This window comes from Felis catus, chromosome E2 (genome assembly GCF_018350175.1).
Source record: "Felis catus isolate Fca126 chromosome E2, F.catus_Fca126_mat1.0, whole genome shotgun sequence".
NCBI classification, from domain to species: Eukaryota; Metazoa; Chordata; class Mammalia; order Carnivora; family Felidae; genus Felis; species Felis catus.
Window position 1 is genome coordinate 54,730,019 of NC_058382.1, and position 23,747 is coordinate 54,753,765.

The window sequence follows — 23,747 nt, forward strand, 5'->3', positions numbered from 1 at the left end:
TATGAGGTGGTCAGTCGGATGTGACCACAAGAGGACACCCAGAGAGGCTTGGGAGGACAAAGGCTGTTATCCTCACAGGTCCTAGGAGGCACCATGTCACACAGGCCCACAGGGGACAGCACCAGGGGGATCCAGAAGCAGAAGACTGAGCAGGGGAAGCACATAAGCCATGGCCTGTACTGGGGTTTCTTTTTTTAAAAAAATTATTTATTTATTTTTTAATTTATATCCAAGTTAGCATATAGTGCAACAATGATTTTAGGAGTAGATTCCTTAAACCCATTTAGCCCAACCCTCCTCCCATAATCCCCCCAGCAACCCTTTGTTTGTCCTCTTTATTTAAGAATGTCTTATGTTTTGTCCCCCTCCCTGTTTTTATATTATTTTTGCTTTCCTTCCCTTATGTTCATCTGTTTTGTCCTTATGTTCATCTTAAAGTCCTCCTATGAGTGAAGTCATAGGATATTTGTCTTTCTCTGCTCTAATTTTACTTAGCATGATACCCTCTAGTTCCATCCACGTAGTTGCAAATGTCAAGATTTCATTCTTTTTGATTGCCGAGTAATACTCCATTGTATATATATATCACATCTTCTTTATCCATTCATCCGTCGATGGACATTCGGGCTCTTTCCATACTTTGGCTATTGTCAATAGTTCTGCTATAAACATCGGAGTGCATGTGCCCCTTCAAAACAACATACCTGTACCCCTTGGATAAATACCTAGTAGTGCACTTGCTGGGTTGTAGGGTAGCTATATTTTTAGTTTTTTGAGGAGCCTCCATATTGTTTTCCAGAGTGGCTGCACCAGTTTGCATTCCCACCAGCAGTGCAAAAGAGATCCTCTTTCTCCGCCTCCTCGCCAACATCTGTTGTTTCCTGAGTTGTTAATGTTAGCCATTCTGACAGGTATAAGGTGGTATCTCATTGTGGTTTTGATTTGTATTTCCCTGATGATGAGTGATGTGGAGCATTTTTTCACATGTCATTTGGCCATCTGGATGTCTTCTTTGGAGAAGTGTCTATTGGTGTCTTTTGCCCATTTCTTCACTGGTTTATTTGTTTTTTGGGTGTTGAGTTTGATAAGTTCTTTATAGATTTTGGAGACTAATCCTTTATCTGATATGTCATTTGCAAATATCTTCTCCCATTCTGTCAGGCTGCCTTATAGTTTTGCTGATTGTTTCCTTCTCAGTGCAGAAGTTTTTATTTTGATGAGGTCCCAGCAGTTCATTTTTGCTTTTGTTTCCCTTGTCTCCAAAGACATGTTGAAAAAGAAGTTACTGCGGCCAAGGTCAAAGAAGTTTTTGCCTGCTTTCTCCTCAAGGATTTTGATGGCTTCCTGTCTTACATTTAGGTCTTTCATCCATTTTGAGTTTATTTTTGTGTATAGTGTAAGAAAGTGGTCCAAGCTCATTTTTCTGCATGTTGATGTCCAGTTTTCCCAGCACCACTTGCTGAAGAGACTGTCTTTATTCCATTGGCTGTTCTTTCCTGCTTTGTCAAAGATTAGTTGGCCACACGTTTGTGGGTCCGTTTCTGGGTTCTCTATTCTGTCCCATTGATCTAAGTGTCTGTTGTTGTGCTATGTACTGGGGTTTCTGAGGGAAAGACATGACAGAGCAGAGTAGATAGCATAGAATGGCTGGTGTGAATAGGGTTGGTGGGCTTTGGACTATAGGGGTGCTCCCTGATTGCCTGGCACCTGGCCCTGGGGTGATTAAGGTGGAGGTAGATTGCATTCCAGAGTACATGGGCCAGACAGAGGAGGTCTGGCTCTGGATTGGGTCATTTCCCATGTCATCTCAAAGATATGCTGGGCCCTTGGCTACCTCTATGAACTGGCTAGTCCAGGGAAAGATAGTTTCCCCCAACCAGAAAGGTTTTTTTTTTTTTAAGATGTCAAAACATCATAATATACGGAAAATAAAAATGTATATACAATAGTTGTATCCATAATCTGGAACTATGGAAAATGCGAAGTAAGGAGAGTCCACCCAATTACTCACCCTTCCCCATGCTGCTCTTGAACCTGGCTTGTGTCAAGTGTACGTGACTTGATCTGCTTTGCAGTGGTCAGCTCACCATTCTCCAGCCTGTGGTTGGAAGCCCAGAGCACAGGGTTTCTGTTCAAATTGTGTTTCATCACCCAACACAGGGCCTGGCCCTAAGGGACACTAGAAAACTCTTTATGGAGCCAAAATGGCGTGAACGAGGTAAAGCTTGTTTGGAAGAAGGAAGCAATCTCCCAGCCCATCTCTTCACCACTCACTACAGGGAGTGCTTGATGGCCACTGGCCCAAGTGCTTCATGTCTACCCACAACTCAGCCCTCCCTACAGCTCCTAAGGAAGGTACCGCTCGATTTTACAGAAGAGTCTGAGGCCCAGAGAGGACATGTAACTTACTCAAATACACACAGCTAAGAAGTGGCGGAGGGCAGGTATAATCCAGAATCCAAAGACCTAAGCTTTATGCAGTTCTGTCCCCCTTCCCTCTCCTGCCAGCTACCTCCCCCCCCCTCTTCATCTCTCCAGCTCAGTCCTCTCAAGGCTGCCAGATTGCCAACCCTGGTGTGGCACAGCCTGGCCTCATGTCTCCTCCTTCTAGAACTCCCAGTGGCTCCCCATTCCACTCCCCAAGAGTGGAAACGTAAACTAAATATATTACATACTACTATACATGATTCAAGAGGGCATACACAGAGTGAGCAGGGTTCTCTGATTTGCAGATAACACAGAGCCAATATTTCTCAAAAGGTGGTTTGTGTGCTTCTCACATCAGCTTCCCCTAGGATTAAAGCTGCAAATCCTGAGACCCCACCCAGGCCTGAGTGGGTCATCATCCTAAAGAGTAAGGTCAGAGCATCAATGTTTCTAACGCGTTTCCTAGATGATAGATCACATCAATCAAAAGAAGCCCTAACTCGAAAAAAACTTCGAGCAGACCGCCACAGTGGACCTGTATCCTAGCCGCCCTGTCCCACCCAAGACCAAGGTGGCGCTCAAGCTTCTGCCACTGTTTCAGGGCCCCAGGTGATTTAGTGTACAGCCAGCACAGAGAACCTGAATCAGCCAGACCAGCAAGAAGAGACTGGAGTAAGAAAGCAAAAAGACAGAAAAATGGTGTGTGGCCTTCAGCAGAGGCCAGTGAAAGTTAATGCTTTGAAAACCTAGCAAAGATTTGGGGCATCTGGGTGGCTCAGTTGGTTGAGGATCCAACTTCGGCTCAGGTCACGATCTCACGGTTCATGAGTTCGAGCCCTGTGTTGGGCTCTGTGCTGACAACTCAGAACCTGGAGCCTGCTTTGGATCCTGTGTCTCCCTCTCTCTCTCTGCCCCGCCCCTGCTCATGCTCTCTCTCCTTCAAAATTAACAAACATTAAAAAAACAATAATAAAATAAAATGAAAACCTAACAAAGATTTAACTAAAGGAGGCAGAGCGCCGGAGAAACCAGACAGACAAAGGAGTGCTCTTTTTTGTTAAGTCTAAAATTGTTTGAAAATTAAAATTTTTTTATAAAGCAGGCATAGAGGAGAATGAACCCAAGTCTCCCTCAGCAGTACATTTGATACTTTTCTAATAAGAGGCAAGGTCATTGTCCCATGAGGATTTGAACATGTGAATTCCAAGAGCCAGCATCACCAAGGTCTGGGGACAAAAAGAGCTCTTGAGAACTTAACCTTTCCTGAAGCGGACTTTTTTGAATTATTATAGCCCTAAATTAGCCTTTTAGAAGTTTGCTTAAAATGGGGAGATAAGTGTATATAAAAGATCCTACTCCCCACAGAATATCAAACTTGACCCAGTTCTAGAAGATTCCAGGCAGGAGCACAGCTGTTTACTTGTGTCCCTTTAGAAAGAATGTGGCTAATTGGGGCTCACCAGGGATCAGGGTGCTGGGGAATGTGCAGTGGCCTTTAATCTCTGCCTCAGAGTTCAGTGTCAGCCTTGAGCAACTCCAGAGACCCGTTTTCCTGTGGCCCCTGAGCCCTCGGTGCTCTGGGACTGGTTGTTTATATGAAATGGGCCTCCTGCTGACAGCCGGCCTGGATTGGATGTTTACATTTCAAGTGAGCATAACTCAGCATTTTAGGTGAAGCACCTTAGCTAGTGTCTGTGGGTGGCATACCTCAGAGAGAGCGACCAGTGAAGGACAGGCTGGCTCTGGGGGAGGCCAGGATGGCCCTGTAGCAGATTCTGTGTAACGCGTGACCAAAGACCAATGTACGTGTGGCCTCACCAACCCCCAGCTGAGTCTTCCTGCCTCCAGGATTTTTTTTGGATAATTCAGAAGTTCAGCAGTCGTTACTTGGCAAGTGCATGCTGTGTGCCAACGGGCCGAACTCCCTGTATCATTCCATCTCATTTCAAACAGCCAATCCCATCTGGGGAAGGGTTGGGTGATCCCGAATTTCCAGTTGAGAAAACTGAAGTTCAATGAGAGAAAGAGACTCACCCAGGGTCACACAGCTTGGACTGGGACTAAACATGGAACCAAAGCCCTGCCCACTCTACCTGCTGCATTTCAATAGCATGTGTAGCTTTTATTGAACACCTACTATGTGCTGCGTGCTTTACAGGCCTTAAGTGTTATAGCAGCTCTGTAAGGAACATACCAAGATCCTCACATCAGAGCAGAGAAGACAGAGCCTTGCCTCTGACACAGGTCAAGTGCATGGATGGTGGATGACCAAGCAGAGTTGAATCCCCTCAGGGGTAGAGATTTGCCTTCCCTGCGCGCCCCCCGCTTCCTGGCCCACAGAGGTGTTTCCCGGGTAGTAGATGAACACGTGAACCCAGAGCTGGATTAACCGAAAGCCCCAGCTCCCAACCGTTCCTCTCTATTTCTTCCTGCTGCCCCAGAACAGAGCTTTCCATCCTGAACTATCTCAGTGGTCTTTATTCACAGCAGCCACCTCTGAAAAGATGTTTGAGGACAGAATGGATGGTTATCTGCCCCTGGGCACACACCATTTACCTCCTGAAGACAGGAGAAAGAACCAGAAGGTCCTTCATGATCTCTTCCAATTTTTGAAGCCTACTGTCACCATTATTGTTATTTCCATCTAAGTGCACAGGTGGGAATCATTACCACTGAAGTGGACCCTCCCATCCTTTGGATACAATACAATCCTGAGGGTGAAGCCAATCGAGGCCATCAGAGGGCGAGATAGTGGTTCTCTGGGTGGGGGGAGGCTGGACAAGATACGAGGGGCTTCCAAGGAGGTTCTTGTTCTGTCAATTAGGAGGTAGCTCATATGGGTAGGTTCATTTGGTGAGGCTTCATCAAGCCATGCAGTTACGGTAGCACATTTCTCTAAGTGTATTTTTAATAACAACCATCGGACAGAATGGTCAAACTGATGGTGGTGGCTGTGTCAGGATCTGAATCCAGCTTACCCCCTCACTAGCTGTGTGGCTTCAAGCAACGTACTTAATCTCTCTGTGCCTCGGTTTTAGGAATTGGAAATGGGTCTGCAGGGCCACGAGTGCCTTGGCTCTTTGTACTTCATTTGCTAAGAAATTTGAAACCTCCCTGCGTTGTTTAAATTTTGTTTCGCTGTTAATTAGCTAATGCCATTAGGTTGATTTTTTTTTTCCCCCTAAAGAACGCGTTTCTAGTTGGTGTATTCTATACACTTCCACTGTTCTGAGAATTAAACCAGAAAATACACATAAAGTGTCCACACAGTTGGGGCGCCTGGGTGGCTCAGTTGGTTGAGCGTCCGACTTTGGCTCAGGTCATGATCTCGTGGTTTGTGGGTTCGAGCCCCATGTCGGTCTCTGTGCTGACAGCTCAGAGCCTGGAACCTGCTTCAGATTCTGTGTCTCCTTCTCTCTTTGCCCCTTCCCCACTTGTGCTCTGTCTCTCCCTGTCTCTCAAAAATAAATAAACGTAAAAAAATAAAAGTTTTTTTTTTTAACGTCCACAGAGCACTTAGCACACCCATGCTCAATAAATGTTAGCTCTTAGCACGATTTCCTTTCCTGAATATAAAAAGTCACCGGACCAGAATTTCTTGGGAAGGTGTTCCCACGCCCATTACTCGAAGTGGATATGTGATGGGCATTTCTCGGATCAACTTTTTTTATGGGAATGAAATGTCAGTATGACCTGCACCCTCCTTTTTTGCATATTATATATAATTGTACCAGCATTGGAAACCTACATTTGACTACAGCAAGGAATGTGTTCTTTAGGGTGGAAAAATCAACATGTCACTTGCTAATTAACAGCAAAATTAAATGAAAATTTAAAAACCCACAGGTTTCAAGTTGTCCAGCAAATGAAGTTCAGAGGCCTCCTGTAGCCCAGTAGGGTGCCATCCCTTGACCTCATCTCATTCCTGCTGCTCCCAAGCCCCTACCTCATGCTCAAGCCCGTCTTGACTCAGCTCTTACAGGAGGTGGGCTGGCCTTTACACCACCAGGCCTGTGCTTTCACACTTTCCAGGAAGAATGAATGGAAATGCCTTACTCCCTCTCCTACTTGCACCTCCCCAGTCCATTGTGGGCAAACAATTTTATTCATCTTCCAAGCGCTCTCTCGAGTGCTTCCCTCCTCCAGGAAGACTTTCCTGATCATCCACTCCCAGGTGGGCTTCCTCAGCTCTCTCCTCTTTTCTCCCCCACCCCTGCTCCCCTTTGTCTCCCAGAAGGGACCTGTGAATATGTTACAGGTCAGCCTGCAAAGTAAAAGGGTCTTTGCAGATGTGACCAAGTTAAGGACCTTGAGTTGGGGAGTTTGTCCCTGTAGGCTGGGTGTAATCACAGGGGAAAGAGGAGGGTCAGAGGGTAGAGTGATGTGACCACAAGCCAAGCAATGCAGGCAACTTCTGGAAGCTAGAAAAGCAAGAAAAGGATTCTCTGCTGACCCCTTGCTTTTTAGCCCTTAAGACCCATTTCAGCCTGTATCTTCCAAAATGGTAAGATAGCAACTTTGTGTTGTTTTAAGCCACTAAGTTTGTGGTAATTTGTTACAATAGCCATAGGAACCTAATACAGGTCTAGAACCATCCAGTACATTTTCAGGTTGGTCTTGATGAACTGGTCAAGAGTCCCTGCTTTAAAAAAAATTTTTTTTAATGTTTTTATTTTTGAGAGAGAGACAGAATGAGAGTGGGTTAGGGGCAGAGAGAGAGGGAGACACAGAATCCAAAGCAGGTTCCAGGCTTCAAGCTGTCAGCACAGAGCCCGATGTGGGGCTCGAACTCACAAACCATGTGATCATGATCTGAGCTGAAGTCGGACGCTAAACCAACTGAGCCACCAAGGGTCCCCAAGAGTCCCTGATTTTATGTAGTGACTTAGATTTTCTCCAGTAACTGCATGAATTAGACATCCACACACGTACTGACCTGCTACACAGAATTGGGCCCTAGGTCACCCTCTGGTTGTAATAGGCATCAAATATTACTCCAGGGGCTAAAATGGCCAACGAAAGGCTTCCAGGGCTGAACCAGACCCTGGGGAAACCCAGACCCCAAGTATGAGGCCTTCTGAACCATTCCTCCAAATCTGGACCTCCCTGGAGGGAAACCAGCATGGTAGAAGAGATGGTCAATGGGTCAGGTCAGCACCTCTTGGTTAGGTGACATTAGGCCAGGCAAGGGAATGTTCCTGTTCCCTGCCATGTAAAATGGAGCTCATCGGGATACTTACCCTGACATACAGTTGTGAGTCTCAAGTGAGAAAATGTGAGTCTCAAGTGAGAGCTTGCTGCAAATGCTCTTATATCCACATGTTAAAAGGGACTGCTTTACTGAACTCACCTCCCCTGTATCCCCCCCCCCATAATACCCCTAAAATGGCTGAAATTGACCTTAAAACTCTGTAAAAGTGTCAGCCTGGGATGATTCTGCATCTTTTTTTTTTTTTTCAGGTGAAGTCTATTACAGGAGCAAATACCTGAGAAGTGATACCTACAATGCCAACACCAAGGCCAACAGGATTGTGGTGTCAGAGTTTGGAACGATGGCCCATCCAGACCCCTGCAAAAACATATTTTCTAAGTAACTGTCCATTTTGAATCTGGTCATGCTTTTTGACATCCTTGGTGGTCAAAACAACCAGCATTCACTTCCCTGAGAGTCATCTTGAGGGTGCATGAAAACCACCTGACTGGGCTTTGACCGTCTATACTATGCAATTCTTGATCACTGAGAGCAAGAGGGGCAGTGACCATCTGACAGATGATTAGGTATTTTTTCCATATGGCTGGTAGGAGAGCAATTTGGAATTCTCTCTCAAAATCACAAACGTGTGTTCTCTTCAATCTAGAGATAATCTTGCTCACATCTGGAATGACAAACGTGCAATATTATTCACAGTTGCATCATTTGTTGTGATGAGGAACTGAAAATAACCCCAAATGTTCATCAACAGAAGGGTAGTTAAATAAAAGTGAAAATATACAAGAAAATACCAGGCAGAAGTAAAAAAAAGAATAAGGATGCTCTCTATGTACTCAATGGAAAAATTTCCAAGATACATTGTTGAGTGGTGAGCGTGGGGCGGAATGAGGTATAGAAAGAGCATATAATATGTGGTGTAGTGTGCAAAAAAAGCAGGAAGAAATGTAGATTTATTTGTACTTATATGTGTCTAGAGAAACTCGTAGGGTCTATGAGGAGGGAAATGGGCAAATGGGAGAAAGAGATACGGAAGAGTTTGTTGTTGTTGTTGTTGACTACATTTCAAATCATCTGAGCTCTGATGACTCTGAATGTGTCACACACTTGACAACTAAATTGTTGGCCAGGGAATCAGACCTGCTGTCCGTATCTCCTTCCTGATACTCTTCAGATCTAGGAGAGTTAGGAAATGTGTTAGTACGCTGGCCCAGAGACAGAAGATTGCTTCTCCTTTTCCGGAACTGATCTCATCTTTCCAGTTCCAGGATCCAGTGCTGGGGCTGGCACACAGCAAGCACTGACCTCAGGTTTGCAGGTGTGGGGAGGAACCAGGCAGGAACAGGGGAGGGGGAGGAAATGAATGCAAAACCAGCATCTGTGAGACATCTTTGCTGCTTCACTGCTTGCCAGTAGGGGGAGCACTAACCAATACATGGATCCCAGATCTTCTGATCAAACTAATGATGAGTTTTTAATCTCACAATTTGTTTGCTTTCCTTTAAAGAAAATAAAAGAAAACTAATTTCCTGGACAAATTCAGAGGGTTCTCGTTCCTGCCAAAAGCAAGAATTAGCTGTTTTTCTAGTCTTTGGGAGCCATTATGGATTGGGTACATACGATTTCTGTAGAGCTTCTTAAAACACTTCAGAACAACCTACCAGCTCTTGATATCTGTGGTGTGGGAGACCAATGGATTTTTGAGAGCCCAGGAGGGTTCAGTTGGTGGCCATCTTTTCCCCAGATGACTCATGTCTTAGCTAACTCAGTGTGGTGGTATCTTTGGGCAACTTGATACCCAAGTCCTCCAGACTCCTCAAGTCTTTGAGACCCTGAAGTAGAGCATTTTAAATGGTAGGGAAACTAAAGCTATCTTATGCAGAACTTTCCAGCTGGGTAGACACAGCCAGTGATTTGCTATTGATCTGCTTTCCTCCACAGAGCTTTTTCCTACTTGTCCCATACCATCCCTGATTTCACAGACAACTGCCTGATAAATATCATGAAGTGTGGAGAAGACTTCTATGCGACCACAGAGACCAATTACATCAGGAAAATCAACCCACAGACTCTGGAAACCCTGGAGAAGGTACAGGGAATGTATAACCAGCATCAGTTCCTGGTCTGTGAAAGGGACCTGAGTGGGGTCATGTGACCTGCAGGAACTCACAGGAGCATCCCCTCCTCTAAAGCCATTGGATCTTGAGTTTCCCCAGCACAACACTTAGCACTAGATTCTAAGCTCCCTTAGGGTTGGGACTCTGTGGGTTCATCCTGTTTATTCGTAGGGTTACCAAAACAAAGTACCACGAACTAGGTGGATTAAAACAACAGAAATCTATCCTCTCACAGTTCTGGAGGGCTGGAAGTCTGAAATTCGGGTGTCCGTGGAGCCATTCTCTCTCTCTCTCTCTCTCTCTCTCTCTCTCTCTCTCTCTCTCTCTCTCTCTCTCTCTGAAGGCTCTAGGGGAAGATTCTGGCATGCCTCTTCCAGCTGCTGGTGGCTGCCAGGAATCCTCAGTGCTCCTTGGCTTGTAGATGCATCACTCCAATCTCTTCTAGAGATACAAATCATTGGATTAGGGCCCACCTCCATCCAGAATGACCTCATTTTAACTTGACGACATCTACAAAGGCCCTGTTTCCAAATATGTTGAAGCCCTAACCCTTGGTACATAGATCTTTTTGGAAGACACAATTCAGCCCATAACACTGTCTACCGTCTTGGCACTGAGTGGGAAGTTTAATGGGAGTTGGAATGAATGATGGCACCAGAGTGCCCAGACTCTAGCAGCCCTACCTGGCGTTGGCCTGAAGAGGGAGGCCTTAGGCAGAGAGCAAGGGGATGGAAATAAATCCCCAAGCAGATGCCTTTCCTGGGCAGAATCAAGTCAACATTTTCACGAAAATCAATAGACCCACTTTCCTCTCCAGCTGGCTGGCCAAAGCCTCATTGTCTCCTCAGTACATTTTAATGATCTGGTAAAGGGAGTGCTTTTTTAGCTGCGAAGTTATGGCCAGCACCTTTGAAGCCGGGCAGCATAGGTCCAACCAACGTATGCTCTCCACAAAGCCTCAGAGAGGAAATACTAAGAGAGCATGAAGTGTTGGTTGACTTCTGGCCGGAGGTTGTGCTATTCTTGGAGAGGAAAGGAGGACAGTTGTTCCCCCGGCCACACATTATTCTATGGCTGTGCTCTGTTGGGAGTGGGGGGGTCATTATGGAGCTCGTTAGTTGAGTTTCACTTCGACCACGTGTTTTTATAACTCTCTGTTCCCAGAATAATCGTACGGGAGAGGCCTGGAGATTTATGCCTCTGTGGCATGCAAAAGGGGAGAATTTAAATGACGTAACCAGAAAGACACAGAGCAGCGGCTAAGATTAGCGCTAAGGCTGCCTCTCTGCCTAGGTCATCAGTCTGCGGCCAGGCAATCTGCCTCCATGCTGAGGACACCCAGGGGGCAGGGCCAGGGGGCAGGGAAGAGCATACAGCTCACCAGCTCCCCTGCAGCCTCTCTGCTGTAGGAGGCTCCCCCTGAGGTCATATCAGGTTTTAAGAGTAAACATCCTCTTGAAAGGTGAAGTCGCCTTACCTTCAGACCAGGAGGTATGCAAACCTAGCCATCATCACTCCAAATCTAGAAGCAGCCAGCTTTTCATCATCTCACCCTCCCCACCTCCTTTTTAAAACCAGGTGTTTGTCATTTTGCAGGTAGATTATCGCAATTACGTGGCGGTAAATCTGGCAACATCGCATCCTCATTATGATGCGGCTGGAAATGTTCTTAATATGGGGACATCCATCATGGACAAGGGCAAGACAAAATATGTGATCTTTAAGATCCCTGCCACAGTACCAGGTAGGTCATTCTGGGGATATGATGAAACACAGATGTCAAGGGTGGCTCCTTCCAAAGAGTTCTGATTTTTGTTGATGACCTGAGACTCAATCCGACACTTTCCTACATGGGTGATTCAGATGACCTTGAGTCTTTTTTCCTAAAGGAGAAAAGAGGTGTGGCTGGACTTCCTTTTGGAAGAAGTAAGTTCCTTTACTATTCTAACCTGTTTTTCTTTAGGCTCCAGTTTATTGATTCATTAATTTACCCATTATTCACCCACCATTTCCCTATCCATCCATCCATCCATCCACCTATCAGTCATCATCTAACTGTCCGTCTGTCCATCCACGCACCCATCAAACATCCTTCCATCCATCCTTCCTTCCTTCCATTGATATCTTTTAGTTTTCTCACAAAACTTTGTATGCCAAAGCTGTGCTGCCCACTCTCATCCCAGCCCCTGAAGCCAGGCTCCCAGTGTTGTTGTGGGGGCTCAGCCCTGCTTCAGACTGTCAGCCTTTCAGACCCCCACCCCATTCTCTGGGCCTTCTGAACCTTCTCGATTTAAGGCCAGGAATGTGGAGCAAAGCCCAGGCCCATTGTGATTGCATGTTCCCGAGGGAGGAGGGTCCTGGACAAAGAAGGGCCTGGGAACTCCTGGCTCTCCCTGGGTCCAGGGCCCTCCTGGGAACCACATCCAGGAAACCAGGCCCCTGAGGGTGGCTGCGCAGGACTCAGGAGACAGGGCAGAACTTACAAGTTTAGGGCAAGTGGCTTCCATGTGTGACCCCTGCTGGTGCCCTCCGTCATAGTCCTGTAGCACCTCCTGAGCTAATTACCAGGCTCCAGGCAGATGGGAGCCCCTAAGGTCAGAGGGCACAATGAGTGTATTCTTGTTAAATGGAACTCCCATGAATTAAGCCGATAGAGGAATATAGAGCCTAGTCAGAATCCTAGAACGTCAGACCTAGGGGAGGTCTAGGCATTTGAGTTTAACACCTTCTATTTCAAAGGAGGACGATGAGGCCCAGGGGGATCAGGTGACATGCCCACCACCACGCAGCTGACAGGAGCCCCCACATCTTGCCAGCAGCTCCTCTCTGATCGCCTGCTCCATGCCGGCGGCTTCCCTGGGATTCGCGCCCGCCTCCTGCCTCCCAGGCCAGGGTACTTTTCATTTTGGTCTGCTTTGTGCTCCGTTTGTTTTGTGAAGAAAAGAACCACCCCACAACCCCACAGCACCCCTCCCACCAGCCAGCTGTTTATGGTGTGCACAGGTGGCCACAAGAAAGGTGGGGACGCTTGCAGGTAACTCATTATAAATGAGCCCCAGGCCTGGGTGGGGAGACCTTTTGGCCCATGGTGACTCACCCTTGCAAGAGAATAAGAGCTCGCTCGAGCTTGGGCTGCCCCATTATTGCATTCTGTTCTCTCTCTTCACTCTGGGAGTGTTGTTCTCGCTAATAACAGAGGAGGCAGCCAGGCTCAGCGGGGGGCCGGGTCTTCTTGGCTTAACCTTGTGCCTTTGGCCATAATGACGGGCCCATTCCATCGCACCTCAGTTTCCCGTCTGTAAAATGGGAACCCTACAGCCTGCTTGGATCATCACAAGGTATATAGCAGCCCCACATCACAACGGGTACTTAGGCTCCCAGGTGTTTGGGAATGGGCAGTGCCGAAAGAAGTTCACGGAAACCCTACGAAATATGTATCAGATGATGGTCCCGGTAAAAAGCAAAGTTGAAGCCTAGGAAGCTGCCCTATCCCTCAGGCGCTTAATAGAAATACAGACCCTCAGGCCCCAGCCCCATCTACTGGGTCAAACTCCACACTTTATCACAATCCCGGATAATCCGTGTGCCCGAGAGGCATTGTTCCAGGCTAGGGGCTGACAAGCTTTTTCTGTAGAGGGTCCAAGAGTAAATACCTGACGCTGTGCAGCCGTGTGGTCTCTGTCTCAACTACTGAACAACGCCGTTGCAATTCCAAAGCAAGAGCAGCCTCAGACCCTGTGAAAGAAGGGAGTGTGGCTGTGTTCCAAAGAAACCTTGATGCTAGAAGCAGCTGGAGGCTGGGCTTAGCCCCCAGGCTGCGCTGCGGGCCGTGGCCCAGAAGCCTAGCTCTGTGGCTCAGTGTTTGCAGATTGTAGCACTGGGTCTCACAGAGCAGGAGAGGCGGGTAGGCCTTGGTGAGAAGCCCTAACCCCCGACCAGCCCCCAACCCCTTCATCGGTTTACTTGTCGGCTCTTACCCAAAGGCTCTTCTTAGTGACCAGGTCAGTTTGAAAGGCTCAGCTGCAGGTGATCGTGGCGTTGTCTGGGGGCAGCTAGGCCCCGCACTGCTCCTCAGGCTTAACTTTCTCTAGAGGACGCGAAGGGGAAGAACCCGTTGAAGCACACAGAGGTGTTCGGTTCCATCACCTCCCGCTCGCTCCTCTCCCCGAGCTATTACCACAGCTTCGGAGTCACCGAGAACTACATCGTTTTCCTCGAGCAGCCTTTCAAGCTGGACATCCTCAAGATGTCAACTGCGTACATCCGGGGAGTGAACTGGGCTTCCTGCCTGGCTTTCCACAGGGAGGACCAGGTAAGGCCTGGACAAGACCCCCAGCCCCCACTGGGTCGGCCGAGCCCGCAACATCAGGATGGCCAGAGTGGGGTATCCCGGGAAGCAGGCTGAGATAGAGGTTAGCATGCAGGGGGTTTCCAAGGGAGGGAGGAAGTGAGCTACCGGGCAGTCTCCCCGGAAGCATCAGCCACGCTTCCAGAGAGTTCTGAAGCTGGATGGTCCTGCAGAGTGGTCTTGAGTTAGGGCGAGAGAGCCAAGTCCCAAGTCACTGAGTCAGTAGAGTGGACTGTCCCTGGGTGAGTGTGTGGCCTTGGGCAAGCCGGCTCTCATCAGCCAGGCGGCCCCCTCAGCCGAGGGCCACTCCTCAGTCCTGACCCATGTCCAGGCTCCTTGCAGCTTCCACTGTCCATGGACGAGGCCCTTTCAGCATCCTGCAGCCACTATACAATGTCAGGGAAGCAGAGCCAGAGATGATTTAGACATCGTAACGATAGAGCGTTCCACCAGTGGTAAGCAGAAACAGCTTCCGTTCAGGCACACCTGCGTGCTCAAAGCATGGATATGTGCACACGTGTGTGTCTGCACTTGTGTATATGCAGGCCTGTATATATGGATGTCTGCATATGTGTGTACATTTGTATGCGTATGAATATATCTATGCATGGATATGTGTGTGTACTTACTTCCTGTTGAAATAAGTCAACTTTTACTTGTGATAAATATCCAGTAATTCTTAGTGTCCTCTATTCAAACAATACCCAAGTATAGAAAGCAACGTATCAAGTCCCTTCTCCCCCCACTCACGGCCAGTGCCCTCTCCAGAGGGAACCACCACAATGCTCTGACATCCCTCTCCCCTTTCTGCCCATTGTGGACGTCTTTATGTACGTATGCAACTATGCATCCTGTTTGCGGCTGGCCACCTCTTTAAAACCTGTCCTTTTGGGGTGCCTGGGTGGCGCAGTCGGTTAAGCGTCCGACTTCAGCCAGGTCACGATCTCACGGTCCGTGAGTTCGAGCCCCGTGTCAGGCTCTGGGCTGATGGCTCAGAGCCTGGAGCCTGTTTCCCATTCTGTGTCTCCCTCTCTCTCTGCCCCTCCCCCATTCATGCTCTCTCTCTGTCCCAAAAATAAATAAACGTTGAAAAAAAATTAAAAATAAATAAATAAATAAATAAAACCTGTCCTTTTCCACGAGGAGAGTGAGGTCCCTCCTCTGCTCAGAGCCTTCTAATGATTTCCCACCTTCCTCAGAATAAGATCCAAGACTTCACTGACCAGCCTGCAAATCCTCACATGTCTACATCCCAACCACTGGCTTCCTGCTCACCCAGCCTCCCTCTTGGTCCTCCTGTGTCTCAAACCAACCTAACACATTCCTGCCTCAGGGCCTTTGCATTTCCTGTCCCTTCCACCTGGAATATCCTTCCCCAGATCGCTTCCTTCCTCAGAGTCCGTGATGAACCAATCTGTAACAGACCCCACTCCAGGCTTTCTCCATCCCCTACCCGGCTTCATTTTTCTCAGTGGTGCTCATTGTCCTTGACACGTTACTTGACCATTGACTGCTGGCCTTCCCCCCCCACTGGAATAGAAGCTCCGTGAAGGCAGGGACTTGCTTTTATTCTCTTTTTACTGAAAAAGTGTCTCCTATGTCACAGACCGTCTCTCTCTATTTTTGGAATGAACACTGGGCCAAGGGGGCCACCAGGGAAGCTAGCGGTAGTTGGGTTTTCTCTTCAGCCCCTGGAGATCCCGTGGCCCTCAGAGAATCCCACAGTGGGAAGACTGAGCCCCCAGAGGCAGGGCAGAAAGCCGGAAAGGGTTTTAGAATGCATTTAGAAGAGAGCTTTCTGAGGTGCCTGGGGGGCTCAGTCAGTTAAGCATCCGACTTCGGCTCAAGTCATGATCTCGTGGTTCGTGGCTTCGAGCCCCACGTCAGGCTCTGTGCTGACGGCTCAGAGCCTGTGAGCCTGCTCTGGATTCTGTGTCTCCCTCTCTCTCTGTCCCTCCCCTGCTCATGTTCTGTCTCTCAAAAACAAATAAACATTAAAAATTTTTTTCAGAAGAGAGCTTTCTTAAAAGCTCCTGTGCCTGACCCCAGGAATTGGGGTCGTGGAGAAGAAAAGAGCTAAAATAATTACCTCTGTAGTCACCTGCCCGTTCCAACCCCCCGCCCGTAGGCTGTCAAAGCCTTCCTCTTCTGCACTCCCACTTAATGTTCAAAGCTAGATTCTGGGGAAAGAGAGAAAGGTGGATACGCTGGGAGGAGGTGACCAGGGAACAGCCTGGAGCAGTCCCGCCCTGCCTTTCGGAAGGAGGGTGGCTGGGCCAAAGCTGCCACAAGGAAGAACCCCCACACCTACTTTGGATTAGGCAAGTGGGGCTGCAGATATGGCTAATTACCACCCAGAGCGATACCACCCCATGACAGCCGGAGGTGTGTGCAGATACCCGTGGGGGCTCCTTCACCAGAACGGTCTCTCCCCGCTGCAGCCCCCAGGATAAAGGAGGTTGCTGCGACAAGCTGGCAAACCAGGAGGTCGGGAGAGGGGCCCCCGAAGGGCTGGTGTGGTTTCAGGGGATCCAGCTGTGGCTGGAACCCGGGGAGGGCTAGAGGACTGGCCAGTTCTCCCCAGCTTGGCCGTTTGTTGCCAGGGAGCTGGGTCATTGCCACCCACCTGGAGTCCCAGTCAAGTGAAGGGGGTGGGGAGGGGACAGCGCACCCTCGGGGACTCCTCCAGGCAGTCCTCCTGGTGGTGCAGAGGCTCCAGCGGCAAAGCTTCCCTCCGATCCATCTGAAGGAGGTGATCACAGACGTGTAACGGCAGGCAGCTCCCGTGTCCTCAGCTTCTGCGTGGCCAGAGCTCTGGGACAGGGGACGTTTCAGGGTCACGAGCTAGTGGAGGGCAGGGCCGCATCCCATCCCGTACCCGATGCCACAGCGCCAGGCCAGCAGAGGGAAGGCTGACCCCTGGATGCGCGTCTTCTTTCAGACTTACATTCACATCGTCGACCAAAGGACTGGGAAGCCCCTGCCGACCAAGTTTTACACGGACCCCATGGTGGTGTTTCATCACGTCAACGCCTACGAAGAGGACGGCTGCCTTGTGTTTGACGTCATCGCCTACGAGGACGGCAGCCTTTACCAGCTCTTCTACTTGGCCAACCTGAACCAGGACTTTGAGGAGAACTCCAGGCTCACCTCCATTCCCACCCTCCGGAGGTTCGCCGTGCCCCTCGATGTGGACAAGGTAATGGGCGGGACGGGGGCCCATTTCATTCCTGGGGCGTCGTGAGCCCAAGTGGGCAGTTACTTTGGCGTCGGCTTGATTGACATTGAAATCCAAAGTGAGCTGTTCTTAAAGACATCTTTTCATTGTTTCTCCAAGAATGATACGTATTTATAGCAGAAGCCTTAGAAAATATAGATTAGGAAGGGTTACCTGGGTGGCTCAGTTGGTTAAGTGTCCGGAGCCTGGTTGGGTTTCTTCTCTCTCCCTCTCTCTCTGACCCTCCCCAACTTGTGCCTGTGCGCGCTCGCTGTCTCCCTCCCTCCCCCCTTCCCTCTCTGCCCTCAAAATAAGTTAAAAAAAAAAAACTTAAAATATAGATTAGATAAAAAGGAAACAAACCCACAGACCTACTGTAGATATATTTGTATTCCTCCAAAGTCTCTCTCTCACTAGACAGCCATATTGGTACATCTGTCGATGTATCTGTGTATATGCAGATCTAACACACATGCACATGAATATGTCTCTCGATAAAGCAGTTAAAAACTCTGTGTAGTATGACTTCTCTAAAATTTAGAAATATATACGTATATTTTATATATTGCTTAATTTTAGAGGAGATCGCAGAATTCTCAATAGACTTATGGAGATAGAATTTCACATAGCATCCACCCGTTTCACTCATTTAAAGTGTACAATTCACTTGCCTTGAGTATCTTGACAGAGTTGTGTGACCATCACGACGATGGATTTTAAAACATTTTCATGACCCTGGAAAGGAACCTTGCACCCCTTAACCCACGCCCCTCCCCCAGCTCTATGTAACCACTAATCCCCTTCCTCTCTCTGAGGATCTGCCTGTTGGAGACACGTCATATACGTGGACCCATGCGCCAGGTGGTCCCCTGTGGCTGGCTGCCCTCCCTCCGCACGGTGTTTCGGAGGTCTGTGTCTGTTGCAGCGTGTATCAACCCTTCCTTCCTTTTCACGGAGGATTATGTGCATACTGTTTTGTGTGCGACTGTTTTCACTTACACGTGTATCTAAACATCTCCCCATGACATTAAATATTCTTCTGCAACATCATTTTAAATATTCGTGTGACGGTCCCTGGCCAGGATTCGTCACTATTCACTCACCTAATGCCCTGCTACTGAATCGTCCGCGTCTTGCATTAAAAATGACCACGAGGCCAGACATTATCTTCAATTAGGGTGATGCTCCCAGAGGCTACAGAGACTTCTGGCTCCAGAACTCACTGACTTCACGACTTAATTAATTTAAATGAAAGCAAATCCAATTCACCTCGATTTTGGTGGCTCCTATCACTAAATGCACTGTATGTGCCGGGTACTTTGCTAGGCGTTTTATTTTCCTTGCCTCACTTAATGAGCAAAACAACCTATGGGAGAGGTCCTCATGTTAGCCTCATTTTACAGATGGAGAAACCGAGGCCCAGAGAGGTTCAGGAACATGCCCCAAGTGGCAGAGCCATGATTGGCACCTGTCTCTCCGTGCATACTCATAGCTGGTAAAGGTGAAACTCTCCTGCTCTCCCCTGGAAAGAGCCCAGACGGGTCCCCCTCTGCAGGCCTGGGAAATGGAAGACACTCGGACAGAAGGCCCAGGGAGCCTCCTCCCACCTCACTGCCGGGCTCCAATCAGTCAGTGGGGCCTGCGTGTGCACCCAGGTTTCTCTGGTCCCGGAGTCGGGGTTCTTTCCTGTCTTGTCGGCATTTCCCCATCTGCCGTCATTGGTTTACCTCTGTCCCGATTTTCATTTTTATCACCTCAATTTAACCCTTAAAAAATCGTGTTTTGTTTTAACCATCTCCCTCTTGAGAGGTAACCCGTCGCTTGTCACTGGAAAGAGAGCATCGCTCACTGCAATCGGGAGACAAGCCGGGGGAAGCAGTGGCAGTAAAGCAGAGGTCTTACTCTCTGGTCGGGTAACCGCGGCTGGCCAAGACTTCACCTCTTTGTTGAGAAGAAAGTCCTAAGAGTACTAGGTGTTAAAGAGCTAATGGCACCTGACTCAGACTCTCCTTGACCCGGTCGGAAAGATCGGGAAGAGAAAAAGGAGTGGACTTTCTCCTCACGGGGTTCAGGGCTGTTGAGTGAGTGGCCACTTTCCACGAAGTCGTCACATGGGCTCCTGGCCTCTGCGGTCTCCACTCTGGGCAGCCCCGCAGGGCCAAGCAGGGCCAGTCTTGGTGTCCTGGTTCCGGGAAGCGGTGGTGGGAGGTGGTGTCACAGAGCACACAGGTGCACATCCCGAGGCCCGGCCCTGCCTCACGCCGACCTCAGCCTGGGGATGAAACCTGGACAGGAAACACTCCCTCCCACTGCCCACACACCGAGGATTTTATAGCCTTTTATCATGCTTGAAAAGTGATTTGCTTCCTTGGAACCAAGCTAAGAAGTTCAGCATGTGGATTTTGAAAAGCCACCGTGTGAACCATCTACTGCTTTGAAACCAGCAAAGAAGAGTGAGCCCTGGGAAGCGTAGCTCTGGCCACGCTTTTTAATTGCTATTTATTGTCCCTTAAAAAGGCTCCTTGCTTCACTTTCAAGTTGCCCTGCCTGCGTATTGAAATCGGAAAGTTGAGCACATGCCCATGGCAGACATGTCCCCGTCTGGCAGCTCCAATTCCGTTCTACCCAAAGGCTTATTAGGACGAACCGAAGGAGATACCACCTGCCTCCGGCACCCTTCAGTCTGGGGCCGTTGCTCATGGCTGTCCCCCTGCCTGAAACCCTGTCCTACTCGGATCAGGCCTCTGCTCCTGACTTGGCTGCAGGTTGGACTCACCTGGGGGTTCTGAGACCACACCTGGGCGGACCCCGGTGTAGACCAGTGAAGGCAGAACTTCTGGGTGGAGGTGGAGGACCTGGAGGGGGGGGGGTGCGAAGGCGTGGTCTCAGCCCACAGAGGCTTTCGATTTGCAAGCAGGGAGAACCAACCTCAGTCTGGCAAATTCCTGTTGGCCCTACAGGTGTCAGGGTCATTGCTCCCCTCAGAGGACCTCGTACGTGCCAATGGCACTTGCAGCTCCTGCTGAACCCTTGTCCCCGGCAAGGGAGCTTGTTCAGTCACCGGACCCGTGACGCTCTGAGAGCCAGAGCCCGTCCTCCTGTCAGCTGATTGTCCCACGCACGTCACAGGGCCCGGCCCTTGGAGGGTCCTCGTTAAGCTTTTAACCACTTTAACTCAATGAACGCATGACGTGCGGATGAGAAATGAGTGGGTCTCTGAAAGGACGCGGGTCTGTCTTTAACATTGGGAACATTTCCCAAGTGGCAAGTGCTCTCCACAGAGAATGGGCAAGAGTGAAGTATACTTAAAAGTCTGGGATGTCCCGGCTGCCCCAGATTCTCTTGCGTTTGGGCCAGCTGGGGTCAGAGGAAGGTGGGGCCCCTTGGCACGGTGGCCTGTTTTTGTAGGGCGGTGCAGGGGTTGTCCCAGGCGGGGCCGGGCTGGGAGGGGCGTGGGCGCGTACAGACAGCTCTGTGGCCGCCCTGCGCGTCCGGTGGGGCTCCGGGGGGGCTGCCTCCAGGGGGGTTTGTGAGCACTAGCCTTCCCTTCCGACAGCTATCCTTGCGTAAGCCGCCACCGTGGGAGGAGGCGTTGTGGACCTACGAGGGGTGGCTTCCACTCCTGGCTCAGTAGTTTGGGTTTTTGTCTTGATCCTAAATGTGAAAACAAAGACCCCCCCCCCCCCACCTCAAAAGCTGCCATTTATTGAGAGCTCATTATCTGCCGGGAACCTGTGTTAGATGTCGTTTTTGCTTTTAGACCCCGGCAAGAGGGGCCCCTGCTCTGGCCTGGGCATTTGGGGGGTCCTAATCCAGACTTTCTCTGGCAGTGTCCTTCCTTCACAGAGTGGGGGGTTCTTCGGGCCAAGGGGCCATGCCCACCCAGCCAGGTGCCTTCCTCTTCCCCAGCCATGAACCAGCTACCTGGGATCTGTGAATTCCCTCCCCCAAAAGCCCCAACACTGCTTCCAGCACTTGCCTCTGTCTTCCTAAAGGCAGGCTGTGCCCCTGGTGTACAGGCCTCAGACCCACAAGGTGGCCAGAATTTGGCTCTTGGCTTCGGTCATGCTGGCTGGGGCTTTTGTGCAGTGGGAAGAAAGGGGGACAGGGACAAAGAACCCGGGCCCAGAGGCTGGCCCTTGTCTGCCACCCTATTCTGGCTCAGAACTCAAGGAGTCCTAGAATTCCAAATTCACACATCCTTCCAGACCAGCACTGTGCAAGAGTCCACTGCGGCTATGACACATTCTCTATCTGAGGCAGTAGCCACGAGATACGTGTGCCATTGAAATGTGCCTTGTGCAGCTGAGGAAGAGGATGTGTAATTGTTCTTAAGTTTGAGTAAAATGTAAATAGCCACATGTGGTTAGTGGTTGCCCTCTCAGACAGCGCACTTCTGTGTTATGAAGGTCTGTGTATCGAGGAGGGGGAGAAAATGGTATTTCATGTAACAGTTTGCTCAACGCATTTAGACATAGGGTTCGTGGGTCTCCACTCTACTTGTTGGTCCTGAAAATTTGTGGAACTGTTAAATGCTTTGCAAGCCTCTCATCTAATCAGTAGGACGCCCCTCTGAGTTGCTTGCTATCCCCATGACTACGGATGAGAGAGAAAGTAACTTGCCCAACACTGCAGAAATATCCGTGGGATTTTGAGCTGGGATTTGCATGCGTGTCTCTCTGGCTCCAAGTTACTAACTACAATGTCCCTGGCCCTGGCCCAGGTGTTTTCATCACCATTGTTTAATTGTAACCAGTCTTCAGCTGCAGGTCAAAGCAACCTCACTTGTGCTCACCACCCATTCAAAAAGTTATAAATCGCCCCCATATTTTACAAACTACGGAACAGCCTCAGGGAGGCCTGGGGGGTGGGGGGGGGCTGCTCAAGTTCACACAGATAGCCAGAGAGCCAGATTTCACACACAGGGCTTCTGACCCCCAAAGCCAGTGTTTCGGGGAATTACCGAGATGGCTGCTTCGCACAGAGTTGCCTCGAGTTGGGGGATTTCAAAACAAACCTGTAGGATTTTGTTGAATTCGGGCTGGAAAGCTGTTTCTTCCCAAAGCTGAGCACGCCGGCCACAAAAAGCAGCTGAGTCACGTTGGTGACTGCTTTGTGGAAAAATTCAGTTTATCCCTCAACCAGTCTGACCAGTTTCAGGCCAGAATTATAAGTCTCTGCAGACCGACTCCCCGAGACACAAGCCCAGGGCATGCACAACAGGCCTGTTGCTGTCGGGTGACGACAAGGCACCAGGCAGAGCCTCTGCCGATTTGTGGCTCGATGCAGGAGGAGGCATTCCAGAACTTCAGTTTACAAGACAGCACCGGGGTGCCGGGTGCCGGGTGGGACTTTTTCACGCATTTCATCTCCTTGAATTCCTGCAGCCACCCTGTGAAGCACATGTTTTGCACCTTGACAGTGGAAGGAAAAGCTTACTGAGTTACGCATCCACTCCGTTCATCCAGCAGTTCCTTCCTGGGAGCTGTGCCTTGGCGACGTTGCGGACTGAGTGGTCAAGGGAGGGGATGTTTTGAGCAGAGACCTGCAGGATGGGAAGGGACTGGCCTCAGGGCCTTTGTACCTGCTTTGCCCTACTGCCTGCAGTGCTCTTGCTTTGGAGCGAAAGACTTGCAGTGTGAAGGGCCCAAACTCTTCTTCCCTCTGTGGCCTTGGACAAATCACCTTCCTTCTCCGGGCCTGCTTTCTCTTCTGTAAGTTGAGGGGTTGAACTAAGCAAATCTCAAAGGGCCCCTGCAGCCCAGCTGCTGTAGGATGCAGTACCTTAGCATCCCCTTCCCGGCAAAAAGCTGCTATCACTCAAACAGGTTTCATTTAATTATAAAATCCCTAGGGGCGCCTGGGTGGCGCAGTCGGTTAAGCGTCCGACTTCAGACAGGTCACGATCTCGCGGTCCGTGAGTTCGAGCCCCGCGTCGGGCTCTGGGCTGATGGCTCGGAGCCTGGAGCCTGTTTCCGATTCTGTGTCTCCCTCTCTCTCTGCCCCTCCCCCGTTCATGCTCTGTCTCTCTCTGTCCCAAAAATAAATAAAAACGTTGAAAAAAAATTTAAAAAAATAATTATAAAATCCCATTTTGGAAAATTTGGGAAGTAGAGAAAAGTTTAAATGAGGAGAAGTCAGCCATAGCAATAACTCTCGCCCTGTAGACTCCGTGAAGGCAGGGACTCCGTCTTGCTTCTCCTCCATCGTCTGACCTGCGCTCGCCCCCGGTGGTATAGTGAGTAATATAATCACAACAATGGTAATAATATAACAATGGTGGTGTTATCAGCTTGCAACTAGCATTTATTTAGCACTGACTGTTAACCAGACCCTCCTGTAAACCGTTTTCAGGGATTATTTTATTCAACCTGCACAATAACTTAGAGACACATATACATTCTTTATATACACTCTTTACACATATAC

General features: G+C 49.4%; 1 protein-coding gene across 3 annotated transcripts in view; it reads left to right on the forward strand.

The window, feature by feature from the left end:
* Window positions 1–23,747, forward strand: part of BCO1 (beta-carotene oxygenase 1) — a 94,343-nt gene that overhangs the window by 59,963 nt on the left and 10,633 nt on the right. For 2 of the 3 annotated variants that reach the window (XM_045046012.1, XM_045046013.1), the window contains 5 exons: window positions 7,888–8,017; window positions 9,578–9,725; window positions 11,350–11,497; window positions 13,845–14,065; window positions 17,043–17,300. In XM_045046012.1, coding sequence (XP_044901947.1) covers window positions 7,888–8,017; window positions 9,578–9,725; window positions 11,350–11,497; window positions 13,845–14,065; window positions 17,043–17,300 — 905 coding nt within the window. The other variant, XM_019820114.3, reaches the window with a different exon arrangement.